The 21,512-nt window shown below is 39.6% G+C and overlaps 1 protein-coding gene across 3 annotated transcripts in view; it reads left to right on the forward strand.

The window, feature by feature from the left end:
- Nucleotides 1–21,512, forward strand: part of Prkcq (protein kinase C theta) — a 123,520-nt gene that overhangs the window by 22,326 nt on the left and 79,682 nt on the right. For all 3 annotated transcript variants that reach the window (XR_002398231.2, XM_004854531.3, XM_021266320.2), the window contains one exon: nucleotides 19,857–19,983. Coding sequence is in view for 1 of the 3 variants with exons in the window: in XM_004854531.3 (XP_004854588.1) it covers nucleotides 19,866–19,983 (118 nt within the window). In the remaining 2 variants the exon portion in view is untranslated. Of the gene's footprint in view, nucleotides 1–19,856; nucleotides 19,984–21,512 lie in introns of those variants that run through there.

Genomic DNA, 21,512 nt, shown 5'->3' on the forward strand with positions numbered 1-21,512 from the left:
GTCTGGTATATTATGTTAGTTCCTCATCCCTCCATTTACTAGCCACAAGTCCTGCACAATCTACTTTAACCTTGTTATTGTTGTTGCTACTTGTAAATGCTGAGTTTAGTGATAAGAACATTCAACATTGTTAGGCACTGTCCTCCTCAGGAACTGTTTCATCTTCCAAAACAGAAACTTTGAATCCGTTACACACTAACTCTCCATTTCACCTCCCATGGCCTTGGTAACCACCATTCTATTGTCTTTCTCTATGAATCTGACCACTCTCGATAACTCATTGTCTTAGTTACTTTTCTCTCTTTGCTGAGATGAAATGCATGACACTCAAAATTAAAGGAGGAAAAGGTTTATTTAGCTCTCAGTCTGTAGAGGATTCAGTCTATAATCGGCTGGCTCTCAAGGCAAGGTGACATCACAGAGAAGAAAGGTTCATGGCAGGCAGAGGGTAGCAAAGCAACGAGGGACCTTAACAGAGTCTTTCTGCCTCTTTTATCTTATCCAGACTACTTAGGGCAGGAAGTACTCACACCCTTAATCCTAGTGCCCTTGAGCCTAGCATTGTACCATGAATTAAACCCAGTGTCACACACTCTAGATCCAGTCACCTCTGGAAAAGTCCCACCTATGACTGCATGCGGTTTTGAGGGGACATCTAGGCACAAGCCATAGCACTCACTTGTGTGGATTCATACAGTATTTGTCTCTTTTTGTGACTGGCTTGTTTTACTTAAAACAGTGTCCTCAAGGTTCATCCATATTGTAATACGTTTCAGAATTTCCTTCCTTTTGATGCCTGAATGATATTCCACTTTAACCTTTTAAGCTTCCATTGAAATCTCTGTAAAATAGCACAGTAGCCCATCTTTCAAATCTTGTATTGAGGACTTAATAGGATCTTGAAAAATAAGGGACAGTGCCCTACACAGTGGACACTAATTTAACTTCCTTCTCTTATCTTTCTAAAGTATAATTTCCCTGAATACTAGAGATAAGAAGTGCACCTTTCTCATTTATCTAGCTCCTGACATCACACATGAATAGGTTTTCTGATGTTATTATTATTGTTGTTATTTTGTAAATTAGAGATTGGCTCCCAGAGTGCAAACTTTTCTGAAAATGATCATCTTTTTCACACTTCTCCACTGCTCTCTCCCCTATACACCAATCACAAGGAAATTCACAGCAGGCTCCTCTGAAGGGAGCCAGTGGATAGAACACATCTCGGGGCTGGACCCCAAGTAGCTTAGGTAAGAGAGAAGGCTGAACAGTCACCTCATGAATTCAAATACTGAAGCCCAGTCAAATAAATCAAACAAGCAAAGACCCAGTTTTCTGGTACAGTATCTTAATTTGTTATTATCCTTGGCCTAAGTCAATGAGAGTTAATCACTGTAGACTTAATTGTAGGCTTGCTCCTTGCTGGTAACAATACATTCCGTGATCACTGTGTTATCAGAATGAACAAATTGGTACGTCAGCTGACAAGGTGATTGAGTCTTTACAGAGGCAAATATGTCCAGTGAAGAACCCTGATTTGTTCAGAAACATAAAGCTATATGAAAACTATACACAATGGATGTCTCATGTCAGGAATTAAACTCAAAATGGCGACTCAGATAAATAGCTTACCTGCATTCAGATTTATTTTCACCATTGATAAAATTTCCACAAAAAAATTGTATTTCCCATAATCTCTTCATTCTGTATGCCTTATTTTCCCCAAACCTCTCTCCCAAGACTTCAAAAGGATGGTAATTTTAGCCTAGTAAGATCAATGACTGTCAGTTTGACTTACCTGGAGGAAATGGCAAAGGCAGGTTGCTTTGAAGCAGTGTGCAGACTGAAAAACATCTTAGCATTATGGGGTAAGAGACGACTCATCTTCTTTCTGCCATGGGTGGCACTGGCAGTACTTTTTCTTTTCAGCCCTGCTGGCTGCCTGCAGGAGAGCATAAGTCAAATAAGACCACGATGATTTCAACCCAGAAGGATACACTTTAAGGATGAGTGACAGGACATTAATGGAAATGAGTGTGTCCAGTTCCCAGATTTTCCTGAGGGCTTGTCCTCTTGTTGATCCCTGCCCCAGCCCTCCTCAGGACGCCTCTCTGGAGAGCAGCGCCATGGGCATGAGGGCCTTGTGTGCAAATCTGTTCTCTTAGAAGGGAGTTCATGTGATCATCGGTGACAGTGTTTTTAGTGTATGGAGGTGTGTGTTTGCTTTTCTTATGCAACCACAAAGTAGCGGTTAGTTTCTCTCTAATAGATAAGGGTGACAGAAGTTGACATTGGCTTTAAGATGATGTATGATTTCTTACTCTGCGAATGACTTGGTACACTTAGTTATGACATATTTCTTTTTCTTCTCTAACCTTTTTTGTCAAAATCACCTTTCCTCATTTTGTTGTTTGTTTGCTTTTTCCACCATTTGGAGTCAGAAAGAAAATAGATCAGGCTCAACAGAGGGTGACGGTGGAGCATGTGCCAGAGCTGGGTATTTTCAGATGCCTGGTCACCACCTGTGTGACTTTTTCTTCCTTTCTTTTTAAAAGTAAACACCATGGCAGGATGTAAGCTCACCAATTACTGAGGGCACAGAAATACAGGAACTGCTGGCCTAACTAAGGAGCATGACTTCAAAGGACAGTGGAGAGGAGCCCTTGCCTCCTGCTAGACATTTAAGGGCTGTGCTCTCCCTGGGAGGGCACTTGCTGGTGGGGCTCCACTGAAACAGTGACTTGCCAGCCTGTGACTTTCCTTAGAGTCTGCACAAGGAGCTCTATGTAGGTAAAGGATACACTGGTGGTGACATTTCCTTCTAGTTTTTGAGACTTTAGAACAGAAGTAGAGAAAGAGTTATTTTATTTTGTTTGGGGGAAACAGTACAGAGTATGACCTGGACTTTGCATTACCTTACGCCTTGTAGATTATATATTTTCCCAGTGTATTCTTGGGATTATCTAACATAAGTATGATCCAGGTAGCATGTGACTTTCATAATTTGAAGCACAAAGCAATCAAGTAACCTTGAAATCAAATTCAATATTAAGCTTATCTTCTTTTTTTTGTTGTTTTTTGGATTTTTGAGACAGAGTCTTAGTAAGTAGTTTAGAATGGCCTTGAACTCACTGTGTAGCCCAGGATAGCCTTAAACTTGTGGTGATTCTCCTGCCTGAGCCTCCTAAGTGCTGGGATTACAGGTGTGCACCAACACCCCTGGCTTTAAGCTTATTTTCTGACATTCTAATATACAGCCCTCTATGCTAGAAGCCAATGTTATAAAAGGGGCAGTCAAGTGCTCCTGGCAATCCAGTCATTGTATTACACTCAACTTCTGCTCTTGACTCAGAGGAAGGACTGGCAAGTCTAAAATTGTAGATGATGTGTTATACGCTATTCAGATCTCCATGTTTTCTATCAGTGCTGTTGTATTCATGGTTTTCTTTGCTTCCACTAAAATGCAAGGACAAACCTCCTGTTTCCCACCAACACTAGCCTATATTCCATGCTTGATGAATATTTATGGTAGGAATGTTGTTTCTGAAAAGACCACTTATAGATTGTTTCCATAAGGTGAGAAGCAAAGATATTTCTCCAAGTTGGAAGGCATGCATTTCTAAATCCTTTCAGCTTAGGACAATGGTGAGTCCGGCTGCTAAGTCTGACAAGACATCATGATCTACAGGTTGTTGGGACTAAAAGGACTGGAGAGATTAATCTCTGCTCTTCATTTTATAGGAAAAGAAGTGAGACTCACAAAGGTTAAGTGATTTTTCCCAAGTTTACACAGTTCCTCATCTAACTGTGTGTTGGCTTTATCTTTCTTAGGGAAAGCAGGAAGAGTGGCTACAATTAGAACCATGGTCTTCCTGTGCAGTCCAGGGCTTGCCTTGGACAGAGTAATGAACGTTTTAAAGGTGTGCAGTTGCTTCCTCTGACTTTTAAACTTAATAGTGCAGAAATGCTTTGGGCTCAGCATTTTAATAAGTTCATGTTGAAACCAGATTCTTTCCAGAGACTAGAAAAAAAACTCACTTGAAAATTGAATATGAATGTACTTTGGAGAAAGAGCAAAGAGTACTTCATATGAAAAATAAAAGGCTCAGAGATGGTTTTAATATTCAACATCAATATAAAAACAAATGAAAAGAGAATGCTAATGAGCAATTTTTAAATCCTCACTCAAAAGAGGAATAAGCTTGGATTACAGCAGGAGAATTTTTATTTAGTTGGGGTCTTTTATTTAGTTGTTTTTAAAAGGATAAAAAAAGTAATCATCAGTAAGACTCAACTTCGACTTACTAACATTCATGCCAATCTCACATATAATTTACGTTTTTTGTAGAATCACTCCACTAGTGAGTTATTAGGCCAATGAGGGAGCATTTTTATTTTATTCAGATATTTATCTGAATGGCTCATAGCACTCCTACTAGAGACTTGAAAATACCTAGCTAGAATGTAGAAAGCAACAGTTCATTTCAAATCGAGAAACAAACTAGAGTGTGACCTAAATATGTTATAGAATTCCATCCCTGATTCTGCCCTAGTAATCAGCAATGGTAGAAGTAAATATACTTAATGAAGGCTTAAAAGTCAGGCTAAATTTTCAGCTGACCACAAAAGACTAGTAGAGTTTATAGAATGCAGAATAAAATGCAGATATAGACTAAAACACATAGCTAAGACCAAATCTAGATCTACTTTTAGTACATGCCTCGATCTAGATTCAACACCTTAATTGGTCCTGAGCCAGGTGGGGAAAATATGACTTTAGAAAATTATGATGAACAGAATTCAGGTTTAAATAACTGATATTTCTGGATGAGTTACCAGAATCCAGCTTCTGCAAAAATCAGTTCCTTCTTATCCTGCATTTATAGTCTTTTAGTGGATCATGGAAATCTAACTTCTTTGCTCAAATAATATCTGGAGGACACTGATTATACTGGATATGTTTCATAACATATTGACACAAAGAAAGATGCTCAACACCATTAGTCATTAGGGGTATGCAAATCATAACCAAGCTACTCTTCACATCCGCTAGGATGGCTATTACCATAAAGGCAAAAAATATAGATGCTGTTGCAAGAACATACATGCATTGCTGGTGGAAATGTAAAATGGTATAGTCACCATGAGAAGCAATATGGTTTTTAAAAAGTTAAACAGAGTTACTATATGACCCAGCAATTCCACACCTAAGTATACTCAAAAGAATTGAAACAAGGGTGCAGACATTTACACACAAATCTTCATAGCAGCATCTTTCACAGTAGAAACATCTAAGGGCCTATTAACAGGTAAATGGAAATAAATTTGTGACACCTCCATACAATGAAATAATATTCAGTCATTTTAAAAAAGGAATGAAATTCTGAAATGTGATAACATGAATTAACCTTGAAAAGATTATGCCAAGTAAAATAGTCCAGACAAAAAAGAGACAAATATTATATGATTCCACTTATATGAAGTATCTAAGTAACAAAATACATCAAGTTAGAAGGTAACCTTGCAGTTACAGGGACAGTGGAAGGGAATAATGGGGGTTTAGTGTTTAATGGGTGCCAAGTTTCTCTTTGGGAAGATAAAACAGTTCTGGAAATGGATGGTAGAGATAGTGTCACCACAATAAGAATGTGCCAAGGTGGGCTGGGGATTTAGCTCAGTGGCATTGTGCCTGCCACTGAGGTCATGAAATTGTGCCTTTGAAAGTAATATTATGATAAATTTCATGTTATTATTATTTTACCAAAATAAAAATGTATTAAATATAGGTTAATTATCCTGCAACAGCTACTATAAAGAGAATACTAACAAACGTTTGTGTGTGTATGTGTGTGTGTGTGTGTGTATACAAAGGTAATCAAGGATCTGGAAATTTGGAGAAATAAAAGATAAGTGAAGGAATTGGGTATTTACTGTGAAGAAGAATCAAATAGGGAGAAGAGCCCATTGTTTGCCCTTAACTAGATGAAAGGATTTCCCAAGAAAGGACATCACCTCTATTCAGCTAATTCAGAATAACCCTGGGCTAGAACCAGGATCAATGGGAGAAATAATATGTGAAGAGGTAAATTTTAGAATAGGACAAAGCCCCTAATCAATTAAAACTATATTTTTATTTTAAAATGGGAGATTCTATAGCTACAAACACAGTGAAGGATTCATACAGAATGCAGAGTCATGCAGAATGCTGCACTGAAGCATTATTTAAAGGGTAAAAAAATATATGTAAATTTTTTAAAAGTCAAGACCCCCAGATGTGCAGGAAAAAAACAGTTTCCTGGGGGTTCTAAGATGTGGTACCTTCTTTCACTGATCAGTCATAAAATTACACCGAAACAAAATGAGAAACTACAGAATGAAAAGCAGGCCCATAATGATTAAATTTACTCCTATTTCTTCTCTCTGATTAGAGAACTATACTACTTAATCATGTCACTTTCAAATATTAAAAATAAAAATGTTTCCTTTCTAGGTAGTTTGGAAACAAGCAAAAGTTAATAGCCCAGAACCTAAACAAGAAGGTTCCATCTCATTCTACCTCCACCTTTCCACCAAATCATGACTGAGTGGTTAGAGAACTACACTGACAGGGACATAAGCAGAACATCACAGCAAAGCAAGGGCAGTCTCCATTGTTTTATGGTGACCAGATGTTCCGAAGGCAGAAGGAATGTGTGGGGAAGTTCTTGCTCTACAAGAACCACTGTGTATGATGAACATAGAAGAGACCCCTGTGAGGCATGGATGATGAGGGCTCACTCCCTAAATGCCTGGCTACTGCATTTGAGGCTGGACTATACTGTTTGAAATTAGCAAAACCAGTACAAGTCACAGATATGAAGTGTGAGTGGATTAAGGTGCTGCCATCTGGTTGATTAAGCAGTTCTTTCAGTCCAAGTGGGACTGAGACTCTATGCAGGATCAAATCCAGTCACTCATTTAAATTTGAATTCCTAGCACAAGGTTCTGAGTTCGATGCCCAGTACCAAAATAATAAAATAAATAAAATAAAATAAAATAAAATAAAATTGGGTTCCTGCTAAGGGATCTGCAGACCACTGAGACAAAGAGACAGTGGAAAGATTACAGGTATTTGCCACCTGGTACCACTTCTGCCATGAACTGAACAGGTAGCTTGGCTCACTTGTCTTTTTTGGTCTGAGGCTCAGTTACCTCATCTGTTGTACAAGAGGCCAAACTGTTTGATCACTAAGGGCCATCTCAGCTTTTAAAATGGGAGAGAGAGAGAGAGAGAGAGAGAGAGAGAGAGAGAGAGAGAGGAGACTATCCCCAGCTGATTTATTCACTGCCTTATTACAATTGACTCATCCATTAACTTATTCAGGATACTTACTGCGATCATATTACATGTCAATGTCTGTGCTACCTGTGGTCTTTAAATGAGAAAGAAATATTGGAAAAAGAGAAAAACAGGTACTCCCAACCCACTATTCCCACTTCACTTTGGACCTAGAATTCATAATCTTGAGGAAGTGATGAAAGGCAGTGAGGAATGGACTGGGGAGGTATTCTTGGCATGGCTACATTTAATACATTTATTTAGAACAAGATTTCTCGGCCTCAGTACCATGAGTGTATCTGTTGGGAGAGGGCTCTGGTCTATACACTGTAGATTATCTTTAACCTACTATGTGTTGATTGCATCTCTTGCCCCTAATTTGTGACAACCAAAAATATCCCCAGACTTGTCCAAATGTTGCCTGGGAGGGAATCTTTTTACTGGCTAAAAGCAATGATTTTGAACCACCTAAGAGCCAGGCAACGTACTGGATGCTGTGCAAGCAAAGATGAGGAAGGTTCAGGCCTGGCTTTGGTTTATTAGGTCTAACACAGCTTCTCTGACTGGGGTGTGCCTTCCTAAAGTTCAGATAGCTGAGCCCCACCCCAGTTTCTTATTCAGCAGGCTTGGACCTAGAAGGGCTAGAGGATTTGCATTTCTAAAGAGTTCCCAGGTGATGCTGATGTTGGAGATTCCCCTAGGACTGCACTTTGAGAACCAATAAGCTAGTGGCTTTGTCTTTCAGAGGTGATTCCTGTTGTAGCTGTAACTGGGAATACAGTAAAGCTAATTCATAATAGTAAAACGAACTCATACAGTAAAACCAATTCATGGCTTTTGGATTCAGAAAGTAGGCCTCAAATGCACTACTCAACCCAGAGTCAATCTGAGATGTATCACAGGCAGAAAAACAGAGAATCCCATAAGAGTGAGAACAATGCCTGTTAGGTGGTCAGTTTTATAAATTAATTTTGGCTTCCTTATGAATTGACCAACTAGTGATTAATGAATGGGCTGGTCTGACAATGTAAGTATTACCTAGCTTTTCACTTGCAATGGATTTGACATACCAAACCTTTGAAAATAAGCATTTACAAGGTGCTCTTTTGTAAATTGGGGATATTTCTGTGTACAACAACAAGATGGGGGCAATTCAGAAATTTAAACACACACATCCATCCAGATGTATCCTAGCTCTGATTTTTCCCCAGTCCCCTTCCCCCTGAACCACTCTGTTTCTATGTTCACAGCCTCCTTCACATGATAGCAGTGACCCAGAGACCACCACGGCTTGCTCTTGCTAGCACTTAGAGGAGTCCATGTATATTACTGTGTACAAAACTGTCAGCTTGTCTAAGACTGAGCACTGCTATTTCCGCTTGCTGTGGTAATACCACTCAATACTGTATTTTCTTTGAAAAGTGTCACACACCCTCAGAAGGAAGTGGGGTGAGGTATTAGCCCAACACAAGTGAGAAAGAGTGTGTTAGCTACTGTTTAACATCAAGGTCATGTTAATTGGCCATGCTACTCTGTTCATAAGATAAAAGGCCAGGAGGGTGGAGCCCAGGGTCTCCAAGCCTCCTTCACTGATAGCTCTTTATTAAGCAGGAGAGGTTTGTCCCCTTCTGACATTCCACAGCTTATCTCCAGCAGGGACTGTGTCACTCTATGTATGCAGCACTCCAATATGGCTGCTATGTTCAGCAAGTGCTTATTGAATAATGGCAAAACAGAGGGCAAGTGTCACTTCACCTACTTACCCAGTACTTTAGGTTTCTTCTGTGCCATGTCATGGAAGAAATTACCATCATATTTTCATTACGGAGAACTTCTAAGATATTTTTTAAAGGTCCTCTGTGATCAGAGCACCAAATACTACGATAAGCATTTTCTGTAGCTTAATTCATTGAATCTTCACAATGTAAATACAGATCAATCCTTCAGGGACCCCTAGGAAGTGGATCCATTATATTCTGTTTACAGATATGGAAATGTAATCACAAAAGGATTAAGTCTTTTGTCCAAGACTATATAGCTGGTAAATGATTAAGTTGGCTTTTATCCTGTGGCTGTCCATCCCATTTACAAATCTGCATACACCTCCATGTGTTCAGTCTTTCTTGGGTCCCTGTGCTCATTGGTACACTGCCAGGCAGAGGTTAAAGGATGATGGAGCCCCATGCCCAGGGAGGCCAGCCTCCCTTTCTCAATGAACCACCCTGGGCCCAGGCCTGGAGTTGAAGTCCCAGTTTTATCCAGAAAGTTTTATCTCACCAAGTACCTACCTGGAAGGAAGAAGCATGCTGCTGATACATTAAGAAGAAAACAGAGCCCCCAAAGTCTTAGAAAGAGCTCCTGGGCCAATGAGACAACAGAGTTACAGAGAATGTCATCTTTGAAGAGGAAATTTTGATACAAAGAACAGAGCCACAAATTAATTAATTTGCCTCCTATGCAAGGCAGCATCTTTGTACATCCACCATTCCATAGACTATAGAAATCCAAGTCTTTCCAAAGATTTCTCAAAATTTAAAGGGTGTACTGTATTTACTTATTTATTTATTTAATATTTTTTGATACCGGGGATTGAACTCAGGACCTTGCAATTTTGAGGTAGGTGGCAGCACCACTGAGCTAAATCCCCTGCCCTGAAGGGTGTTTTTAATCCCCTTCAGAATCCTCTCTCAGTCTCCTACTTACACTTTTGCCACAAAACCTGGCATTGGTTTCCATACACACACACACACACACACACACACACACTTGTGTAAAACCATTCATCCCGTTGTTTTCCCTAATAAAGTCTAAAATAACTCTGTCAATAAGCATTAAAATAAGATTTCTAGGTGCTAGGGAAACATTTGGGTTCCCATTTAATTGACAGCATTTGATTTTGTCTATAAAATAACATTGTGTCTTGCAAGTAATGGAGACTTAGTTTAGATATACTATGATAGAAATGACATAGGTGAGCCCACTAATAATCATGACACTATTTATAATATATGTATATAATATAGTTTTTATGACTTACAGAGTTTTTCATACATTATCTCATTTAATCCTCAAGATTATATCACTAGGTAAACATTATTATCATCACATTACAGATGAGTAAATTTAAGAGCAGCAATGTTGAGTGGCACGTCCATAGTCCTAAGAAGCAGATTTGTAGGTGAATACAAAAGTCACAAGGATTCCTCCTTTAGGCAGTTGCTATGGGGGAGTGGAAGTACTGAGGTGAGTAGCTGAGAGAGGAAAAGGGCAAACCTTATGCCCCCAACATTTAGATTTATGGAACCAGGGTGTAGAGTTTTTCAAAGTTATACTTGATGACCTCTAGTTAGAGCTCCCGCATGGATATCAAACTGAAAAATGATCTTCTGCCTACAGATCGAAGAGAAAAGAAGTTGATGAGTGTTACATTTTTCCTGCTTTGGACTTAAAGCAAAAGTGCACATGGGCATCCAATTTTGTGTGTATGTATTTTTACTTCTGACACCTTCTCAAGTATCAAAGCATCTGCTGGGTGATTTGTTTAGAAATAAAATTAATTGCAGTGTAGTTATTTGATCACTAGAAGTATAATTGTCTTACACCCACAGAAGGTCCAGGGCAACATAAAGAATACAGGGAAGTGTGGTTACATTACATTAGAATTTTTGAGTTTTAATATAACAATTATTGTTGTTACTGTTTTCACCACTTACATCCATCTACTGTCTCCATCATATATACACACAGAGTCAGGTAACAAATGATTCTTAAGCTCTTAAAGAATTGTTTTAAAGTCAGTGGAATCCTGAACATGTAGAAATGTTATAAATGATGGGCTTCTGAGGTAGGCACAGTCACCTGGCACACACGTGGTAGTTCAGCTATAACGTGCGATAATGGTTAAAGGAAACCCTATCCCTTCAAAGGATGATTCTGTGAATTTATGAACTCTGTAGTATAGGATAGGACTGCATTATATGTGCTTCCAGTCTGACCATTGCAGCTGGCAGGCACTTCAGAGGGACTAGAAATGCAGGGGGGAAGACAGGTAAGGTGTGTTGGGGGAACACATAGGATATACAGCCTTAAAGGTCTGGTCTGTCTGGGAGGCTCTTACACCTGGGCAATCCCTCCTGCTTGCTGCTCACCTGCTGCGCCCTTCATCACTATTTCCATTAACAGCAGTGGTAGCATCTCCAGCTGAAGGAACAACAAGTTAATATCTGAACTCAGAGGACATGTTATTCCCAAACAGCTTTGATGAAAGCCCTACCTAAAAGGAAGACTCTTCACATGTTAGGGAGCTCTGCTCCACCTGCCCCATCTAAGGTAATTAACTCTTCAGGCTTGGGAGAATACAAGTAAAATTGAAAGATAAGTAAGAACAAAGCAAGGCAGACACACACTTAGAATATTCTCAAGGATCCTAAATTCAGACTCCAGGCAGGAGGAGGCAATGGGAAGGATCTGGAACCCGAAACCTCTCTTCAAATTCTGGCAGTCCAAATGCTTTGTGGCCACACAAGTCCCTTAACCTTGATAAGCCCAGTTATTACACTGATAAAGTGGAGATAATGATCATAGTTGTTCTGTCTACAGGACAGTTATTAGGAGGAAGCTATAAAGAGAAAACATATGCCAAGAGTCAATCATATTATGAATGTATGACTATTTTAAATATTATTAGACAAATATCTAGTAATATATTGTCTACTTCATAGGATTTTCTACAGTCATAAGTTATAAATCATACTTTCAAACTATATTTTGAAGTAAAATGTGATCATAATCTTTGTAACAGTAAATACACATATGCTGTCATAACCATGCCAGTTTTTATTATTATAATGGAATGCATCCCAGCTGTGTCCCAAGGACCATCTGCAGTAATGACATGGGTGATTTATGAAATCCAGATCCTTGAGCCCCACCTCCCTCTCTACTCCTGGAAGAGCAGCCCAAGAATCTGCACTTTAACAAGCTTGTTAAGTGATTCTCCTGCACACTAAAGTTTGAGAAGTAGTAATCTAGAAATATCAATCTTGAATCTAAAACAAAATTCTTATTTTTACCCTAAAAGATGTCCAGTTTATTCACTGAGGTTCAATAAATATTTCTTGACCATCTATATTCAGTTTTTAGTGCTAAGTGTTCTAGAGGATAGGCGTGGTAAAATATTTTAAAAAGCCACAAGTTCATTACAAGTCTGATAATCAATTGAGTTTATTCCCCATCCCTTGTGGCAGAAGTGGTCCTAAAATCTGCTTTGAACAACAGAATGCAAGAGAAGTGTGTTGACTGTTCTATGTCTGGCCCTCAAAAGGCCTTGAAGTCCTCCTCTTAACCTTCTGGAGCGGAGCTGCCATGCAGAGAAGCAGGGCATACTTCCTGGAGAATAAAGACCCAATGTAGAGAGGCTTAGCTGTCCCAGCTGTCCCTGCTGAGGCCTCAGACCTGTGTGACTCCAGTTGACACCTTGTGGATTAGAGATGACCCATCCAATTCAGTACAGCTCAAATTTATAGACCCAGAACTCTTGAGCAAGTAAATGACTGGTATTTAAATTTTGAGGTCATCAACTCAAACAGGAGCAAAGATGAGTAAGACACAGCTGTTACCTTCATAGGACCCAAAATAGGAAGAAAAATTCAAAGCTTCCCACTTGGGTAAATACAGTGGTGCCTTGGTTCATGAACTTAATTCTTTCCAGGATTGTGGTCACAGAATTCATTCCATAGTGTGCTTGCAATTCAGTTGCAACCAGAATTGTGGAATAAATTCTGTGACCAGAACCATGGAAATAATTAAGTTTGTGAACTAAGGTACTACAGTATAAGAAATCTTATAAGAAAGAAACCAATTTTACATTTCTAGTTTTTATCATGGGAAAATTGGAGAAGTGATTAATTTCAGCTGAGCAGGAGGAGAGGAATTCTGAATGAGCCAATACATAACAAGTCCATGATGGATGAGAGATTTAAAAGATGGCAATTGTGCATGGGTGGAGATGGACAGGGCATTGGGAACAGAAGGAATCACATAAACAGCAACAGAGATGGATACCCAGGGTGTCCCCAGCAGAGAAGTGCAGAAGGCTGGGCCTCCTACAGAGTCCTGCAGTGTGGGAAGGGCAAGAAGAAACCAACACATAAAGGCTTTTCAATAAAAGGTTAACATTTATGATTTAACACCACAGAGATTGGAACAGTTTTGCTCAGGGCTTGCAAGCGCAAGGTCCTGAGTTTGATCCCAGGTACCGAAAAAAAAATATTGGAACAGTTTTCTTGGGGTGAGTGTAATTTGATCAGCTCTCTGGTTTTGTGGGACTGTCAGTTCATGTCACGCATTAAAATTAGCATCAGAATATTAATAATGTCATTTCAGGTGCTTTATTTTCTATATTTAAACTTGTTTGGCACTATTGTTGTGGGGTGATTTTAAGAGATGTTACGGTTTTTTGGGAGGGGGTCTTGTTATTATTTGCAAGTAGGAGGACGGTGCTACCTCTGTCAACAAATCCCTCTTCGTTACTCCTTCCAACAGATGGTTCATCATTAGGCTTGTGGTCCTTTTGTCATTGTGTACTGAAAGGTTATCTTAAAATATCTCTTCAGTTTATATGTATTGTTTCAATTCACTTTTGAACCCATGTTTCTGGGCAAGAAGCTAATATTTAACTTGACTCTTCTTATTATATTACTTTCATAGAAGTCAAAAACAGGGTAAAACACTACTCAATTATGTTCATTTTTCAGTAGTTACCATCTTTCTTCTGTGCACAATGCAAGGAAAGTTACTTTTTATTACATGTTACTTTTAGTAGCAGTGAGTCATTCTTTACAGCAGTCACTTTTACCTAAGATACCTTTCTATCTCATAAAGAAATAAATGTAAAAGCTGTAGATGTAGCTTCATTTGCCCATATTTATTAAACTGATGTTTATCTAGTTTAGCTGAGAAAATTCAACTGTAAACCAATGAATTTTTTTTTATCATTCTCAAGTTTACTGCTTATTACTCTGCATTCTTTCTTCTACATGTAAGAGGTTTCAATACAAGTGGTGATTATTTTATTATGACACCCTCCCCGGTTACTGAGACATTATCAAGTGTATTATAGCAATGAAAATGCTGTCCAAGCCAGCCATGGTAGTGCACATGCAATCCTAGCTCTTGGGAGGCTGAGACAGAAGGATCACCATGATTTCAAGGCCAGCCTGGGCTACATAGTGAGTTCAAGGCCAGTCTGAAATACATACAGAGACCCTATCTCAAAAAAAAAGAAAAGAAAATGCTGTCCAATATTTTAGCAGGTATGGTGACATACACCTCTAATCCCAGAACTCTGGAAGGCTGAAGCAGGAGGATCATAAGTTTGAGCACAGCCTGGGAAACTTAGCAGAGTTAATGAGACCTATCTCAAAGTAAAAAATAAAACATAGGCCCTGAGTTCAATCCCCAGTACCAAAGCAATAAAATAAAATAAAGAGATATGGTAATTCTTTTTTTTTTCTTTTGGTACTGGGGATTGAACTTGGGACCTTGCGCTTGCAAGGCAGGTGCTGGAACCAGTGAGCTAAATCCCTGGCCCTGGTAATTCTTATTTTAGTTGCTGCAAAGGAAGAAAATTCTTGATTTTTTTTCAGTTAATGAGAGCATATAGTACTTCCATTCCTTACTAGTTCTAGGAAATTTTTCCTCATTAGATATGGATGTATGAACAGTCCAACCTTAACATCACCATGAAAGAATGTGGGGGATATGATTTGTAGAAGGTGAGTCAGCCTACGTACATGAGTGAGTTGATGCCCAGTGAGTCAAGAGACCAGCATTCTCAGTTCATCTCAGTCCCTGACCCAAAGCACACTGCTGAGCAATTATACTCGATCATGCACCTGTATCAAAGCTGTGTGCCAAAAACAATGAGATCACATTTAAAGGTAAAAACATTAAGCTCATAAGAGTAAAGATCTTTTGCAGGTTTCAAGTACAGTATGATAGTACTCTGCACCTGGGATAGCAAAAGTGTGGAAGACTGGATGAAAGTTCCTGACATCCATCACAATAAGTGCCAGCACTGAGATGACTGTATTTGAGGGTAGTAAACTCTGTATGGGAAATATGTGTAGAGTTTTACAGGAGCTTCTAGCAGAGCAGAGAGAAAGTTAATATAATTTATCCCAGATACACCCTTAAAAGGCTATTTCTATTCTCCTACCCTATTTGGTACATATCAACAAAGTCTGAAAAACCCATTAGAAAATATGTCAGGGCTATAATACTAATAACTAACATTTATTGAGTTTACTATATCCCAGCCCCATTCTAAGCATCTTATATGTATTTGTGCACCTAATTCTCATAGCCCTCGAGACTAGCAGTGGTAATAGCAGTACTTTCCAAATGAGAAAACAGGTTTAGTGAGATTAAATAACTCCAGCAGCTGAGTTCATAAGGCCATTGATCTTCTGTCTGTAACAAGTGCTGGGATGTTTCCTTTGCTGAGATGTTGACTACCTCCACAACTGTCTGTTGCTTAATTTGACCACTGTATATCCTTGAGGGTAAAACAAACACATGAGATTAAGAGATTATGTAAAATGTTGCTTTTGAAAATAAACTCCTGCAGCAGAAATGCCTTGAGCATTTCAGACCTATCAGACAGGGGAATTGGCTCAGGTTGCAAATAGATGATTAAATCATGGTCCCTATACTCAAAATCCACAGACCTGTTAATGCAAATAGACATAAACCAATAAATCTAATAAGACATTCTAGAGAAGCATGGCGGTATAGGCACGGGCACTCTGTCTCTTTCCCCCATCCCACAAGCTGACTGATTGCCCCAAGGGATGTGCTAGTGGAAGAAATCTTTTATTTTCCCTAGGAAAGAGGGAAGTAAGGCGCTGCTAGCACCGGGGGAGGGAGGGGGGCGCGCGGCAGTGTTCTACTAAGTTTATTGCACATGAAACTAGAGAGATCTGTCACTGGAGTCAAGCCCCTCTTCTGAGTATATAAGGCTTTCCAAAAATTAAGTAGGACCTATCCTGATGGGGTTTTGCTAAGTCCCCACATGTGATGATTGAGAGCTGGAGACACAAACTCAGGGTAGGAGTCACAGGCTATATCCTGCTGCAGACTTCAAAATGACAGCAGCAAGATGCATAAATTTAGCAGGTTCTGTATAGCAATGTGGCCAGGAAGCCATGGGATCCTGGAGGGCAGAGAAAATCCCAGGGGAGCAAAGGATGGGGTGAAACAGGAAGACATTCCAGGGAGGGTTACAGTTTTACTGAAAGTCTAGAGCTATGGAACACTGCAGAAGAAACAGTGGAAGCTCAGAAAGATCCTAAGCAAGATTATTCGGGGTGCAGCGTGATGATGTGAGGGAACAAGAGGTGACTAAGACTTGACAGAGATACAAGGTAAGCTGCATAGTGCACCACACAAGAGGCAGAGCAGAATTGAGCTGAGGCAAAAATGAAGGAAGCTGAGGAGAAGGTAGAGCAGAGATAAAGCAAGTGGATAGTGAGGCCAGAGGAGAAGGTACAATGGAAACAGAGGGCCAGGCTGAATAATGACACAGATCACTGCTGGCAAAGTAAAATGAGGGACAGATTTGAAAGGGAGGGTGGTGCTTTCCCTATGGGGCCAGGTAGGTATGTGGTGGATGTATAGGGATACAACAGGAGAGAGTTGAGTGTATGATTTTATTGCTCAGATGAGATGTATGTGGAGGGACCTGTCCCAGCCCTGTTAGAAGGAGCCTGGCCAATCAGTCATCTTGTGCACATGTTTTGGGGAAGTGTAAGCCTACTGTGGCTAGACAGTAAAGAGGCCATTGATGGAAATTTACAGTTCACAGAGGACAGTTCACAAGTTTAATCCTTAGGCATGCTTTTTCAGCACTCATATTTTTTTATACAAAGATCTCTCTTTTCTGTTTTTACACCCAGGGAAATCCCTCCCTCCTACCATTGATTGGCTCCAGGCCCAACGAAGCAGTGCATAAAAATCTTTTATGGTGATTCCATCTTCACATGCTGATTACACATCTTCTCTGCTCTTGACATATAGCCACACAAATGCCACTTCTGTCTTCTAGTTGTCAAAAATGTATGTCAGATCATGTCACCAAGACCAGACCTTGTAAGTGAAATAAACAGGACACACATGTGTAAATACTGAATAGTTTCTCTAGTGTGAGAAACTGAAAGTGTAAATAAGGACTAAAAGGTATAATAGATAATGTGAAATAGGAAGAAAAGGGGTAAAGAGGAAGGGGAAGTGGGAGGGGTAGGGGAAAGGAAAGAAGGGAATGGAATTAATATGAGAAAATGAAAAAAAGGAAACAAAGTCTTTGTAAATAGGGAGGGATGGAGAGGTTGAAGGGAGGGCAGGGGAAGGGGTAAAAATAAGAACCAAGAGAATATGTAAAGGTGCATATCTCCAATGATGAATGTCATTATATTGTATACCTAAAATGTACCAATAAAAGGATATACAAAAAAAAAAGACCAGACCTTGTACCAACTTCCATAAGGAATACAAACATTATGTACTACAGATATGGATTAATAAAAAGTAATGAAAAGAAAAAGAGAGATACTGACTTAGCTAACAAACAGATACAAGCACTGAGTAAATTGTCAGAATGCTTATGGGGAAGAGAATCGTGCAAGTGAATCTAACAGAATGCAATTGAATCTGCATTGCTTGTTAAATGACAAATTGTTGATACCTAAGCAAGACCTTCAGGAAGAAAAAGAGTTCCTCTGCAGCTCCCTCACACACTGTAATAGACACCCTGGTGACCCGAGGTTTCCATCTGTTCCTGAGATGAATGCTTGTTGGGCTGACGTTGTCTGATTAGGAATCCAACCTGGGAATAGCAATGACAAGTCTCCAAAGGTCAGAGTTGTTGTAACTCAGCCTCCATGAGTCAGCAATCCTTCCAGATTCAAATCAGAAATAAATACTTTCATTAGGAAATCTGTGGAAGTCCCCACATGGCTGTATTCCTGTGATGAGATCTCAGGGACATTTCCTAATTAGCACAGAAATAGAGATGGGCCTAAAATGGCCATCATATGGCCCAGGGAAGAAAATGCTTTCCGTGGGTACCCTGGCGCCTGCCTAAGAATCCTAAACTCAGGAGGCAAAGGGATCCCCTAAAGACAATGCCAGAAGTCATTTAGTTGCGATTCAACAGTGTGGTCTGAACGGAAAATGTCTCCGAGATGAAGAATGCCGACCAGTCATGTTTATACAAGCTTCTCCTTAACACAAACTTTCCAAACCCTGCATGATATTAGGGTTTTATTAATATCTGGGAAATTAGCCACACCCATCAAAAAGCTCCTAATTTGTCTCTCTGTAGATTCAAAATTTATCCATGAATATCAGCATTTGAGAGTACTGGAGATTTCTTGTGGTTTTTCTAGATTAGCTATTAGAGGCTCAAGATTTCCAGTTATGTTACTGATTTTCAATTCTGAGTTCCTATTACTCCAAATAGTTCCTTTCTTCCCTCACACAAAAGCAGAGGAGACAGCCAACTCTCTGTCGGTGTTAGCTTTGGTTTACTTCAGAAAGTTTGGAAAAATTCAAGAGAAAAGAATGGTTCAAGAAAAGAGAGGAAGCAAGGAAATTACATTTTCACTGAATACCATATGACAGTTTCAGATTAGTAAGATCTTGTGAAGAAGCAGGGGAAAAAAGGTGTTTAGTCGAGGTAAGTGACTACAGCAAAGAATATGGAAGAGCAGGTGAAGAATTAGACCAGATTCCTGGAATCAGAAGCAAACAATATGTTATGTTCTAAGAAAACATAATTATTAGTGGGTATCTTTTTGGCATTTATGGTATATTTTGTTTATCCTTAGATAATAAGGCACTATCTTACAGTGGTCAATGGTTTAGAGTACTTTTTAGTGGTTTATAATGTCCAAAGGTTTCCTGCATGCATATGCCTGTGTGGGTGTGTGTGCATGTGTGTATGACTGAAGAAAGCAGACCTTTTTGAAAATATCCAAAGTAAATAAGGATCAGCTGCTAAATGCCTAGAGCCAATTCCATTACACACATAAATAGACCATGTAAGAATTTTGTGGTGTCGTATTTAACTAGCGTGACTAAAATAGACCCACTCTGTAAACTCATTTTCTCACTACTGTATGTTGTTTGTTGGGCACCAGCTGAATTACAGAAGAAATAAAATGCTAGAAAACTTCTGCCTTATTCTGTAGCTACTAAACATAACTCCATTAGTGGAGTGGAATTAACTCTTTAGTTCTCACTGCCAGGTTTAGAGCAAAGTTCCAGAAAGCCACTTCCTAGGGCAAGTCAGTCTGTGGTTTGGGGTGAGTCCAGCAGTATACTCTGCAGAAGGGGAAATAAAAGCATTTGTTCAGATGGATAGTTGGCCCATTTGAGGCTGTGGCTGTTGGTGATAAAATGCTGGTTAAGTGGACATGGAACACCAAAAATAATACATCATTTATCCCCCAAACAGTGTTTGTTTTTTGTTGTTTTCCAGGGAGCAACCATGTCACCATTTCTTCGAATTGGTCTGTCCAACTTTGACTGTGGGTCCTGCCAGTCTTGCCAGGGAGAGGCTGTGAACCCTTACTGCGCTGTGCTTGTGAAAGAGTATGTTGAATCAGGTAAGCGTGGTGGGGGAAAGGGAGGAGGCTTTCTAGAACTTTCAAGGTCATCTGGTTCAACTGAATTTTCCAGCTCAGAACATGGTTGCCAGTCAAACCAAGTACTATATGAAGATGCTTTAAGCCAGAGCCTTGTGACCCATTGTACTATTTTGTCTACATAAGCAAAGACAAGAAGAAAGTGAGGTTGAGGAAATTATGTGAGGAGACAGTGGAAAAGAAACCTAGTGAGCTAAAGTAGACTGTATGTATGTATGAATGTATGTATGTATTTATGTATCTATCTATCCTATATTCTCTATGTAGAATATGTATAACTTATATGTATACCCTGAAGACTTTGGGTGATTATAGGTAAAATAAGACTGCCTAAACCAAGTGTGGTAGTCCACACCTGTATTCCTAGCAGACTGGGAGACTCAGGTAGAAGGGGCAAAAGTTCTAGTCCAGCCTGGGCCACTTAGCAATTTAATGAGACCTTGTATCAGATTTTACAAAATATAAGGGCTAGTGATATGGCTCAGTGAGAAGGTTCTGGGTTCAGTCCCATATAACACACACACACACACACACACGACTTCCTGATCTTGGATGGTCTTGGAGTAAACTCTAAAGACTGCTTGCTGCTTCCCTGCCTAAGCATTAATGAAGATTATGGAGAAGCTATAATTATTAATTAGAATCCAAATTTTAGTAATTTGCACTAAGACCCTACACAAATGAAAGAATAATCATGTTTTGTCATATGTGAATATTCAGAGGCAGTTCATACTGAAGGGGGAAAGTGTGACAGCACCCAGGCTTCCTTGTATGGGTTTAGAACATTCTGTTAAAACAATCCGATTGTGCAGAGACTCCTTAAGTGATCACTTCAACTGGCTTCCCCTCACTTGATCCCTACCTCTGCATTTTAAGATTCTTATGGACTTTCCAAAGGAAAAGTAAGAGGAAGTTTACATCCCAAGACCTTCCCAGTCCCACTAGCTTTTCCTCTTTCCTTATGTACAGATGTAAGGTAGAGAAGTCTGACTCCCATTAATGCAGATTTGCGGTAACTGGAGAAGCCATCACAGTTCATTCACCGAAAAAGTGTTCATGGAAAGCCTGCACTGAGGGCCCTGGGGTTAGAGCAGAGAGGAAAACAAACCAAACAGCTCAGAAAGAGTCCCCTACCTTTAGAGCTTCTGTTCTCACAGAGGAAGAGAGACAAAAAAACAAAAATATAATAAAGTAATAATATGTCCTGTGAAGAAAATAAAGCAAGATACAAGGGAGAGAGTTACTGAGAACAGAGAGAAGTGTGTTATACTTTGTAGGCCAGTCTTAAAATAGCCGCTATGGGGGCTGGGGAATTGGCAGACACAAGAGAAAACTGAGTCTGATGTTTAGAACCTCGAGCTGGGTACTTAGAATCCCAGGGTTCTAAATCCTGCTGTGCTGGAACTTGCCTCACCCAACAAAAGACATTTTGCTTCATGGCTGACTCCATCCCTCTGGCTCACTCTGAGTACGTCAAAGCCAAGGAGACT

The sequence above is a fragment of the Heterocephalus glaber genome, unplaced genomic scaffold (assembly GCF_053883595.1).
Source record: "Heterocephalus glaber isolate CG9 unplaced genomic scaffold, H.glaber_assembly_v1.0 deba00001472, whole genome shotgun sequence".
Lineage (NCBI taxonomy): Eukaryota > Metazoa > Chordata > Mammalia > Rodentia > Bathyergidae > Heterocephalus > Heterocephalus glaber.